At 36.3% G+C, this 12,952-nt stretch overlaps 1 protein-coding gene across 13 annotated transcripts in view; it reads left to right on the top strand.

Moving 5' to 3' along the window:
• Window positions 1–12,952, top strand: part of LOC106175388 (teneurin-m) — a 92,003-nt gene that overhangs the window by 48,564 nt on the left and 30,487 nt on the right. Inside the window, exon 1 of one of the 13 annotated variants that reach the window (XM_087007382.1) lies at window positions 2,089–2,143. The exons of 10 other annotated variants lie outside the window; for them this stretch is intronic. In XM_087007382.1, the coding sequence (XP_086863508.1) occupies window positions 2,104–2,143 (40 nt within the window). In that variant the 5' untranslated portion in view covers window positions 2,089–2,103. Of the gene's footprint in view, window positions 1–2,088; window positions 2,144–2,298; window positions 4,662–7,950; window positions 8,202–12,952 lie in introns of those variants that run through there. 2 more of the 13 variants (XM_024075220.2, XM_087007384.1) reach the window with 2 other exon arrangements.

Here is a 12,952-nt window from a genome sequence, read left to right as displayed (position 1 = left end):
CAGGAGCCAATAAAAGAATTTCTCCTTATGGAGTTTGGAAGTTCCTCCCTTTTTAAATTTACGACAATAAAATTGGTTACTTATGTATCCACTAAGTCCATTTGCAAACTTATGAAAATGGAGACACCTTAGAAATTATAAGACTTTTACCCAATATACACTCAACCAAATGTCTCCTGTCACTCTGTATCGGCTTAATGAGTTTTCAATAACCAGGGGTCAGAAAATAACCTCAACTACAATACCATCTTAAGTTCAGGAAACAAAGATTTTAAATGTGTTTGTGGAAAGTCTTATTGTGAGTTGTCTGAAAATGTTGTATTCATTCATCACACGTTAACTGCCCTGTGTCTTCTGTCTGTGTGTTGACCCTGGATCGTGTGATTGACACGCCTGATTTTGAACTATTCGGCCTTTGTGGACATTTTCAAAAGAAGAAGTCTCTCCGTGTTGAATACAAAAGGAAAATAACCTGACTTCTGTTTACTTTTTTTGAGTTTTAAAAAGACTAAAAAGTTTGAAGGCCTAGTTGGAAGCAGATGGCAAGCGGGGATTGATTGTTCTGAGTTAGGATGGACCAACTTACCTGGAAACTTAACTTAGATTTTTTGAAGTTATTGATAAGAACAATGGTGTTATTATTATGATAGGTTGAAATAATAAGCACTGAAAACACCAGTATTTCATTATCAAAGCACAATGTGTCATAATGAAATACCCTTGCAATATTTACATAATTCTTAATGAGAGAGCAGACTTCATCAGGCTTTTAATGTTTCCTTTGGGGCTAGCTTTGCCTTAGATTCAATTATTTATCCATTTATTAAAAGAAAAAAAAGTATAATTAATATTCCCAAATGATCTGTGTTCAAATGGAAAATTTTAATTATCATGATCTGAATTCAAGCAGCAGAACATGCATTTAAATATTGGTCATGATCAGGATAGCTATAATTCATGGAGTGTTCCCTAAAGATTGCCTTCCATGTAAAACCTACCTGGGGACTTAATTAAAAAATATCCCATTTATGCCTCATTTCCTTCTTTATGCAACTCACTTTTCCCAATAGACGATTCCCCTTTATAATGGCATCATAATCAAAGGTAATTTTATTTCAGCTGCACTGCACATAGAATTTGAATGTCAATACAATCCGTTTTTTTCTGATAAAAGAGTGTCTAGAAATGATTGAATATTTCTGAGGTACTTTGAAAATCATTGTTTTTCTCAACAATAGGCTTTCATATAGAAATGTTTCAGAATAAACATTATTTTTGAGACAAAAAAAAAGATATTGCATCTAGAAATTACAGGCGCTTCTGTATAATTGCGGGTATTATGAGGTAAGGTGACAGAGGGCAAAGTAATATTGCAATTCAAAGATCATGATTAGATTAAGTGGAAATGCAAGCCGTGATGAAAGCGGTGCGATATGCCTACCATGATCAGATAAAAGGCAATCAAATTGTGAGAGGTATCAGTGACTAGAGAGAAGAGCAGAAAGTGAAAAGATAATAATCCGCTGTAGACCTGATGATGACTTCACTTCCTTCTGATTACACAAGATAGTCTTAATCTAGATAAGTGAGGATCAACATTGGTGCCAATCACTGTATTTATCCAGCTACTGGGTGAATTTTTGTCAACATGGCTAACAATATTTACCTTAAAAATTATTGGTTGAAATAGATTTTAAAAATCAAATGCCAGAAGATGCCAAATAAATTGGAATTTCTATCCCAGCAGGCAGTCACAAAATTGTATCACCATGATATCAAATGCTGAGATTTCCACCTGTTACCATCCCATAATATTCTACCCAAGACACCCCACACAGGAGCCGTATGCAGCAATTTGTCTCAATTCCACCTATTATCTAAGGATTGCATACCTGGCTTACTGAGGTCATTGGCTGGATAATTTGGGCCAGCTTGACCACCTTCTACCTAGCACTTGTTTCCAACCATTGATTGACCATTTTGAACAGGTGGATCCCTTCACCTGATTAAGGACCCTGAATCTCCATGTGAAGCTGTATGGTTTAAGCATAAATCTCCACTTCATATGAAAACTGCCATGCTGATACATTCTAGTAGATTGAAATGATCAAAGAACCGGTGGAGTTCATAGGGAAAGACTGGGGTGAGTGGAGTTAGGAGAGGCTTTATTTCCTGGTGGCACCTGCAAGGTGATATAATTACTGTACTAATTGGTCTGACCTGAGGAAATTAGGGACTTATGTAAGCCTGAGGTAACACTTGTGTGTTATCAAGTGTATAATAGATAGCAAGACGGTGCCTGACGGGAGGGACAGACGGAGAGAGTAACAGGGAGGGAGATAGATGTATACTGTAGCAGTGGAAGATATCAGGAAGTGAATCTATTGCGATCATCATTTATCAGTCCATGAAATAAAAAATAGGAGCATTTTGCAAAAGATTATGGTGACAACATTTTTATCAGGATGAAAGATTGGATTTGTAAGTGGGGCACATCCTGATGAAAAAGGAAATTAAAAAGAGAGAGAAGTGAGGAAAGTGTCAGTAAATCACTTTACAAGGACTTCATGGTGTTTTACATCGATGATGCATTTTATGGGTATTAAAAAGCAAGACATTGTAAATATTGCTCTCTGTTTCTGGCTGTAGCAACAAAGAACATACATGAAACAGAGTGCTCAGTAAAAGGGAATGCAACAAGGAGGAATTTCATTAAAGTCAAGTGGACTTCTCATTGTTTCCTATGCAGATCAGAGGAGATTGGATTTCCTACTGGTTTGAAAATTAACTTTTATCTGACAGCAGATGTATTTGCAATAGTTTTGCATTTGATCTGATACTGTTACCGCAGCTTCATAACTTGCATTGTAGACTACCAACTTGAAAAGCAGACAAAGTTAGATAAATTGATATTATTTCATAGAAGACATGAGAAACTGTTTCCAAGTGTAGATAAACTTGCAACCGATGCCGATTAATTCTAAAACAGACAAGCTTTAGGAATTGATATCCGTTCAGCTTCAGCAAAGACATTTGTGAACTAGAGGATTTATAGAAAAGCAAGTTATTCTCCAGAGAAGCAATTTCACACTGTTAACGGAGGGAATCTAACAGTGACACTTGCTTCTGTTTGGTCAGCAATTTCTGCATTTCAGAGGGACATTTTGAATAGATTGGATTTTCTCTCCAGAGTGCAACTTACCAGTGTTGAAATATTTACTCATCGAAGATACTGATGTGGAACTTGCGTCTCCCCAAGAGGGTGCTTTTCGCAGACACTCTGATTGACTGACTGGCCATCTTCGCTCCTCCGTGGTGGAATCAAAGTAGTCTGAATCGTGAGCGTGATATTCTATTTACTATCATTGATTGTCAAGTGGGGAAGATTGACCAATAGGCCAAGTCCCTGGAGAGAGATTTATGCTGTTGACCTATAGGGGTTTGAATGTGGAAAAACTCACTCAGTCTGTTGTTAGAAGATGCTGATAGAGGATGAGTTTTTTCGTGTGGGAATGGAAAAATTTTTAGACCATTGAAGAAATTTAAAAGACGCTGTTGAGACACTGTTGGCACATTGATAGAAAAAGTGCAGGCTTTGTAATAAAGATTGGTGGGAAATTCGTCATACCAGATCAAACTGAATTTATTGTTGAGAAAAGAAAAGAAAAACAGAGCACAAATAAATACTGGAAATATTTTAGTCAGGTAGATAGGAGACAGAGCAACTATGAATTAGATGGACAGTCAGTGAAGCATTGGCAACAGGGAGCTGGTGTGACAGACAGCAGATAAGGAATCATCCCATTTAAAAGAGACACAAATTAAGACAAGAAAAATCCTATTACATTACAGGTTCTAGAAGTTAATTGAAAGGTTTCTCAAGAATGTGGGAGTGAAGTCTTCAAGGTCTCTAGGGCTACACAGAAAACTTATTTCTTGTGATTTTCTTTGAGTAGACTGGAGCCACTCTCTGCCTAGAAGGAGATTTACCAGTCAGAATGAGCGATGGATATTTCTAATCATTTGCAGCAGTGCCAATAATACATCCACACTAACTGCTCTTTTCTGCTTAAAGAAAAAACCTTGATGACAAAGATTTTTCAAGGGAGGCTGGAGTAGCATTTCACTTTCGTCATCGTATCTTTATGCTGAATTAGCAAGGGTGTTGGGTTGTAAAGTCTGAATGAAACTTATTTCCTGTTTAATTTGCAATAGTAGCAGAGCAGAGGACTGGGAATTTGTGAAGATTAGTGATTTATTTTGCACATTTTGTATGCAAGCTCTGAGGCATAGGAGCCATTGCATGATTAGTGCATGTAAGAACTGACGCCATTTCACCATCTACCCAGGCTTGCAGAGAATCTGACACTCGCGGCATTATTCAATTGTCGAATGAATTTCTTTCACAATACAAAACCAAAACAGTGTGAGATGAAATTGAGTCGCAATACACAACTCACATGCAAATGAAGGAAACTTAAACAAGAGAAACAGCCAGGATTTAATACGTAGCTGAAGTTCTATTTTCCAAGTAGAAGTGGCAAGATTGCTTTTATTGATTTCATTGGAGTCACTGTGGAAAGAAAACAGTATGCTGGACAAATCTGTAATTCTAAATAACTTGGAAATGAATGATAATAACATGAAACTGAAGGAGAATGGTGAGTAAAGGGCATAATTGATACTGATATCTGTCAAAAAAAAGAGGGGGGGGGGGTTGTGAGGGCATCATGCCAGAGAGAGAGAGAGAGAGCTGTTTTAATTGTTATGATGTATGTACATGTAATAAAATGAGAGCTGAAGATGACATTTTTTTAAGCTAAACTTTTTAAAATATTTGTTCAAACTAAGAAAAAATATTGCAGACCTTGCATTGTTTCAAATGGAAATTAATGGTGTTTGTAAAATGCATGCAATAAGCAAGCTGAGCACTGCACCTGCCATGACAGAAGTTTTGTTAACTAACGGGTGGCCATTACACAAAGGTGAAAGCTGAGTCACACCAATTTTTAAAGCATTTTTACCCACTTTTCGTCATGTATTGAATGCCAAATGCATCTTTCAAAAAAGGTATTGAGACAAAATTTCTATACACCAGGCATACCGTGAAATAGTTATATTGTGAATTTTCATTGAATTATAATGGGTAGCATATGAGTTTTTAAAATCTTAAGATCAGGATTTTTTTTTAAAGATCCACTGCTGATGATTCACACAGAATCAAAGGGTAACTGAAGAGCTATGGAAATGAATAACACTGGAATTAATACAGCATGATGGGAAGTTACAACTGTAATTTGACAGATGATACATGATTCATAATTATAACAATGCTGGAAGAATGCGTTAGTACATCACATATTGAGAGATCAGGATTAATCGGGTTATTATGTTTGATCAGACATGAGAAGAAGAGCAAAGATAAGCGCAGGAGCGTTCGCAGAAATTGATTTTTGATTTAGAAAAATTTGCTGCCATTTCGCAATTTTCTGATTTAGATTAAAAGAATCAAGGGCAGTTGAAATTATTTAGTAACAAGGGGAGACTAGGAGGAATTTGTTCACTGAAATTTTTATTACTTCTTTAAAAAGTAGGTTTAAGTTATTTGGAAAAGGAAATAAAAATTCAATTATTATTATTGTTAAATAAAAGACAAAACTGATGGTATTTGCAATGAAACAAGCATATCTGTGGTTTCAAGTTAATCATGACATACACCTGTGAACAGTTGGTATACCTCTGTGAGATCGTCATCTCGACACCTCCTATTCTACCCCCAAAGCAAGATAATGCCCATTTTGTGGCCAAATCTATTTTCAAGCTCGGCCAAGCCTCAATGAATTCAAAAGACACATGCTGTGCAACTGAAGAAATTGCTTTCGCACAGAGCCTGAAATTAATTTACAGCTTAGAAAGGCAGGCTGTCCACGGTGTCATCCCTTTGTCAGTTAATAGGAGAGCAATGGTAATATAGTGTTACTTTGGATAATGGAGTAGTTGAGACTACTGTCGTCTGCTGCCGCTAAGGACCGTGTTGTATGGTGCTTGCTGTAGGTTAATGGAGCTGAAGAAATCATTTGTGAAAAAGATGTCAGGATTGCTGATTTGGAAAACAAAGCTTGGTGAAGCTGTGAAGGAAAGGGGGGGGGGATGAGTAGAAAGATTTGCCCAATTTTTTCCCTTTAAACATGATAATTCTGGTAACTCAAGGTGCAAAAGTAGTTTTTTTTAGCAAACATTCTTTTGTTTAGTTAGGTTAATTCATGAAGAAAAAAAGAGTGCAGTGATATAAAATTTCTTTTTTGATTAAGCTATAAATAGTTTTATCAGGGGTTGCTGAGGGATTTGACATGGACTTGCTCCCTTGTCACCTTTTTGTTCAAAATCTTTATATTGTGTGCTAACTGGCTGAGTAAAGTGACGAAAAACTTTGTCATCCCCCTTCAGGAGAATCTTAAATCCTTCAGTTTAGTGTATATTAACATGTATACAGAGCAACATTAGATTATGTTAGAGGTAAAAAAGACCATATTTATGTGAAAAAGGGAAGATTTTACAGAAAGATTCTGAATTATTCATTCAGTGTAGACATAAAAGAGCTGAGAAGAGTTGAGAAGAGTTAGGCCATTTTGCCAGTTTTGTACGTCTGCTCCATTGAAAGTGTCAGTCCCATAATTCACTGTAACACATTTCCACCTGGGGGTGAGCAGATAAATGAAGTTTGGAATTGGATTCAAGTTAATCATGAGATATAATAGTCCCAAGAGACAAAACTCAACTGGCGTGTGCTGCCATTTGGAAAGGCGATAACTGGCCGAAGGTTGGACGCTTTCTGGATATTTAATTTTTTTCTGTGTTAAGTATTTGAATTTAACATGACTTGAATGATCTTTCAGCTCACTTGGATGGAATTGTCTTTGGTTTTAGTAAGTGCAAGATACATATATTGCAATTTTCTTTAGATTAGTCTTAATTAAAGCAGACTTTGGGAGCTAAGAAAATGCTAGTATTCATGAAACTGGGTGTTGTTTTAAGATAACTTTTTCATGTTAAATAGTATACCTTGTTTTGTAATTTCACTTTTTGTAGACCCGGTGAATACTGTAGGGATATTTGGGGAGTAAGTAAAAACAGAACTTATTAAACCTGAGCAGGAAGCATTTTTTTTCTCTTTTGAAAATTGTCTTGATTTTTTTTTCTGAATTAACTCAATTTCACATGCAAGCATTTGAATTGTTAAGCCACAGCACAATTTAAAGAATCAACGACCATTACCAAGTGACGAGAAGTTATTGAAATAAAGTAGCTTGATTTAATAGCTTGGTCAGGTAGTTGTGTGCAAATAATTCAGAGTTCTGTTGGTCCCATATCATAAGTAGAAAAAACAAAATTGAATATGATATCAAGAAGTCTGTGGCTACTTTGACCTTTTCACATTGAACTGCTGGACGTCATCAATTGGCTATTGCTTGCATTCATATTTATTCATATTTGTGTGCAGGCAGTTGCCCTCGGGGACAAGTATTGACCATGAGGTTGCTTTTGATTTGGTCACGCGTGAAAACAAAAACTTCACTCTCACTAATCAGCTCTTGGAGAAGGCCAAATAATTAAACACTCCATTGAAGCAGCTGACCCATACGGTGGCCTCCACATCAGGAAATCTTCCAAAGACAAAGATTTTAACATGCTGGGCGTAACTGTGCCTTAACTTAAGCTAGTACCCCTCCCCCAAGCCAAGAGGAGGGCATGTCAATGAAAGTATTACTGTAATCTGCTTTAGACACTGAGAGATCTGGGTTGTTAGGTTGTTTTGATACATAACTGAACTGAATTGGCGGGCCACCCATGCTATAGAAACGCTACACCTGCAGGGTACAGACACACCATGTTACATCGCTCTCGACCTCTCTGAACAGAAGGACAGGTTTTGAAAAGCAACATCCTTCTAACGACTGTTGACACAAAGCTAATATAGTGACAGTATTTGCCAAGCGGGAATCACATATCGATGATTTCTATGGAGCACAAACGACTAGGGATATAGTAACACACGCGTGCAAATATCCCGCAGTCGACAACTGGTGGCGAGAGGAAGAAAAGTCAAGATACATGGCTAGAAATCCAGTAATTGTTGCTTGAGGATGGAGAATTCAGTTCCTTACTGGCCAAGGGATATAAAAAGTTCTTGACTGTGGCAGGTAAATACAGCCGTCATGAAATATTCAACAAGATATTGACTCGGACTGTATTAGCCTGCAGATGAAATCTTTGAGGAACTTAAAGGATATGATATGAACTTAAGTCTGGTGCTTTTTTGCTTTAGAAAGATGCACAAACAAATCTTTCTGTTTGTAAGGTAAATTAAGGCCACCTTAAGACGGGATGTGTTTCTTTATTCATTAATCCCCCACTCTGAAGTAGGTAATTGTGATCAGGAAAAAATGTTAAATGGTTGAGTGGATGTAGAGTAAAGAATAGTTTTATCAGTTGACTTTGGAAGGATGTTGGAAATGGATTGGGACATTCAAAAATCTTGTGCATTTTCTTAACAGCTTCCTGTCTAAATTTTATTCATCTGGCTTTGCAAAAATGCAGTCATTGTTGTACATACTTGAATGTATCAGATTATTCTGTTTTTAAACTTGATGCTTGAAGTCTGTTTTTCTGACAGAAATTTCACAACTAAATTAAAGCTTTTGAATCCATTTTTGTTCATCAGTGTGCCTCTGGATCAGTTTTCTCTTTGATTTCTGAAAAAAGGGGGTTTATATAGGAAGAATGAATGAATGAATGGGTGTGACCTATTTCTCTGCTCTTCTTCATGAACCTTTAGTACAAAAGTAGATTTTTATAAAGAGACAATGTTTGTTTTTCACCTATGAGGAATGGCTTTCCACTCTTCATGATGTAGTCCCTTAAGGAAATTTACTTTTTATTTTTACCATGACTTCACAAAAGAACATGGACACCTATTTTGTTGAACACTGAGATAGTTAGATTAGCCCTGGACCCCCAAAGTTGATACTAATTATTGTAAGTTTCTTTACTATCAAATATACAGTGTTTCCTGTCAGTATGAGTTGTGATCTCTCCTCTATTCAGAGCAGGTGTCTGGGACGGTGTAAGGCTGGTATAGAATTGCAAGATAACAAGTGATTGGATACCCTCAGTTTGTGAAGGAAGCCCCAGTCGTAGCATTGATAGTAGTAGTAGTAAGCAAGCAAAATACTGCTATTTTGATTCAGCTGATAAAGAGTTCAATTATCATGTGGAGTGGTTTTACTTGTTCTTTTTGAAAGCTAAGTACCTCTTACAGGGTTGAGGCTCTAAACATACATATTACACTCATTATTTAGGTTCAATATCCATTTTGTATGTTTTTGCAATTCAGCATGCCAAGCATTTTAGATTTATTTTAAATAAGAAAGCATGCAGAGATTTTAGTCTTCTGTCAAGCCAGTTCATTTCACATTATTATTACTAATTATTCATAAATTGATCACCACTAAATCCCAAAAATTTCATCAAAATCTGCCCATAATACTTTGAGTAAACTAACAAACTTCCATCAGCAAAAACCTAACCTCCTTGGCAGAAATAATTGAAGTAAATTTTGGGTTTATTAAAATAGTCATAGTCATAGTTGCCACAAACATTATCTTATACTGAAAGTTTAGTTATTATTGATTAAATCCATTGAGATATTGCATGTTTAATATTACACAATATTCATTCTTTCATTGAATAGGAGATTAATAACTTTTTCCTGGAACCAGACACCAACAATAATTATAATTAGAGCAATCAGAAAACACCGTAGTATTGGCACATATTGATCAAGGAAGACTGAAAGTTGCTCATGATTATTTTGATAGAATGAAAGGCTTCAGTATTGCCGTTACAAGGGACGCCCCGCTTGTAGCTATACTAGCACTGTGCATACTGTTTTAATGGATAAAATTGCAATCTTCTCATTTTATTCTCGGCTATTTTCCAATTTTCTGGCCACTTGGTCTCTGTAGATAAGATATCCCCAGTCAATTGTGGAGCCATGAATATTGTCCGATAACTTTGTCTTAAATCTACACAGAAATGGCAAAGCTTATTAAAGAGAACATAGACATTGTATTAATGCATGTATTTTTATATCTTCACTGGATGACCATAAAATGTTTTTTGTTGGGGTGGGGGGTGGGGAGAAAGATCACTGGTTACATATTTTTTAGTATATTCTCATGGTTGATTTGTTTAAATGTTAGTTATTTTGTCACACTTTTCATAATAAGACTTAAGAAAACATACAGCAACAGATCTTTTAATTTACAACAAGGAGATATATCACAAGTGTGAAGAAAATAAAATAAAATAAAGGATAACAGAAGCAGAATTTGGTATGTTTAGATGAAAAACCTGATATTTTGTGTGAGAAAAAACAGTAGTCAGATGCCTCTCAGCAAAAAAATAAGAACTTTCAAAAACTGACAAAAGAAAGTACATTTCTTCTTATTCCAAATGTAATCTTGCCTGTGATTATAGCATCTGCTGATCTTCTGATATTAGTCATGGCTGCCTTGTCATTTATTCTTCTCTTTCCTTTGTTCAAAGAGACAAAAGTGTCATCCAAAGCTCAGATATGAAACCAGGTCTGTTTTTTAATCTATCTTTTCCATTTTAAAAGTATTAGACAAGATGTCACCTAGAATGTAATTATTTCAGCAATAGTTGACAATCCAGTAATATTTCATCTTTTTCCTTTGCTGATGTTATGCCCATAGGCATCTGGGGGCCTCATAATGAAGTTGAGCTAAGGTTCATCCCGATATGGTCCAGTGAATAGGGTTCTGAGTTTGAAAACGTAAAACACAAGTTTGGAGTTTAAATACTATGGTGTATTTTGGGTTGTAGTGAGCCACCACAAATCTGGGTTCCAGAAGACTAGCAAAGTTTTTACCCAACTGCATCCTGGAGTTAAATACTCAAATGGGACATATTACATAGTATACTCATGTGTGTGGACACTTTTGACTTTGTGAAAGGCAGTAAGGCAGTAATTGACATTTCATGTTTCATGGAGGACATGCACCTGTAATTATCGCAGACCCATGTACATATACCATTGATGGTGGGTAAGAACTTTTAAGTACAGTAAAATATTTACAGACGATCTCCAGTGGGTGTTTGACAGGATGAATAATAGGAATAGAATGTCAAGGTGAGGATTCGGTGAAATATTTATGCTGAGATCTCAGTGGTGTCTTCACGGTAAGCCTAGCCATGCATTTAAAGGCTTCACGCTGGTTGTAAAAGGAACTTACACCGTAATTGGGGACATGGATATGATTTTCAGACCAGAAAAAAATAAACATAATCCACTCTGAAGTTTCATAAGTTTGATCAAGGCCCTAAATCTGGATGCTGATATTGTTTTTTACATATCAGGTAGAAATGGTAGTCCTTACACACAGGTAAGTATACAAAGACCACAGCAGTTAAACAATACTAATGGGCTGCTTGTGTATGAAGGGGATTGGTTTTAGATCTCACCCGACTCGTAAAAAGCTTGTTAAAAAGCTGATTCGATGGCAGGCAGCGAATGTTGAACAAACAGCGGAGATTCCCATAAAGGAATGTTTATTGTCTGAGATTTTGTTTGACTCCATTGCGGGGATCCAGTCGTAAAAAATATGTTCTAGTAAAATCCCTTTGAGACCAATTTATGGAGGTTTAGCAGGGAGGAAAAATTTTAGGTTTTAGTTCTTTTTTACCCCAAGAAACAGAAGGATTTGGACGACAGGTGCAGATGGTTGTGAATCTGTTACTTTAGGCCTGTTTTGGAGGAAAACTGAAGGTAAAACATGGTTTGGCATAGATGTTTGTATTTGGGGTAATTTTTGGAGTGGGAAAGGATTTTTATAAAGTGTTGAAGAGGTAAAGGAGCATATTCAAATTCAGTTCTAAAAGTTCCTCACCACTTGCTGTAAGAAAGATCTTCTGGAAATTAACCCTGAGATAATATAAAAAATCAAAGACATCAGGGTTGTTTTACAAGGGAAATTGTTTTATGATACTAGTTTTTTCTAGTCTACAAAAAGAGACAGTTTGGATGTGTATTTGACAAGTTTAGAAATGCTCCCAAGATACAGAAAATTGCATGAACAACTTATGCATACAAATCTCCACTTTCTTCTGTAACTTGGCTAGCCAACTCTTAATGTGCTTTGACATAACGGGATTTCAAGCATCAAAGCAGAAAAAGTGATGCTTTAGTGATAAAAAAATTAGTTCTGGAAGAATCCACTTGAATGATATCTCAATGAGAGGCCTGTATTCAGGGGTTTTAAAATAACCACCATTTTGGCTGGAAAAGGTTGGTTGAATTAAAATTTGATCTGGTACTAAGGCATTTTTTAAAGTTGATCAACTTAGGAACTAAAAGGGTCCATCTTTTTAGAAAAAGAAACCCCTCATTGAAATGTTTGCTACAGGCCTTTTGAAGATAATCTTGGCCATAAATTCTCAATGTCGTGTGATCTGTAGTAGCTGTAGGAGTCCTAGGATGGGATATACATCTTCAAGGTGCCGCAGGCCTCAGAGTAGGTGACAGCGGAGATACTGGGTATCTGTCCACTTAGCTGCCTTGGTAGGCCCTCGTGCCTGGTGAAGCTGGTTACAGCATCATACAACAGTTTGGTGTGAAAAACGTCATAAATGGTAGTGTCTTTCCCAGGTATGGGGAACAGTTTTGTTACGTCTTTATGACATTGTAAGTTTCTTATTGAAGAAGTGATCTCTGAGAAATCTAAGGTAGATATATGGTGAAAAGTTATCTATGGGTAGGCTTCATAGTTTCAAAGTGGTTGAAGAAAAAATCATTTTAACTTCGTGGTAACTACCAAGTGCTTGTGTATGTTTGATGAAAAAGCCTGTCAGAGGTGTGGATTACTTTCAG

This window comes from Lingula anatina, chromosome 3 (genome assembly GCF_051362555.1).
Source record: "Lingula anatina isolate TDL-2025a chromosome 3, LinAna3.0, whole genome shotgun sequence".
In the NCBI taxonomy this organism is placed as follows: Eukaryota; Metazoa; Brachiopoda; class Lingulata; order Lingulida; family Lingulidae; genus Lingula; species Lingula anatina.
The sequence above is the reverse complement of the archived record's forward strand: the minus strand, read 5'-3'. Positions and strand labels throughout refer to the sequence as shown.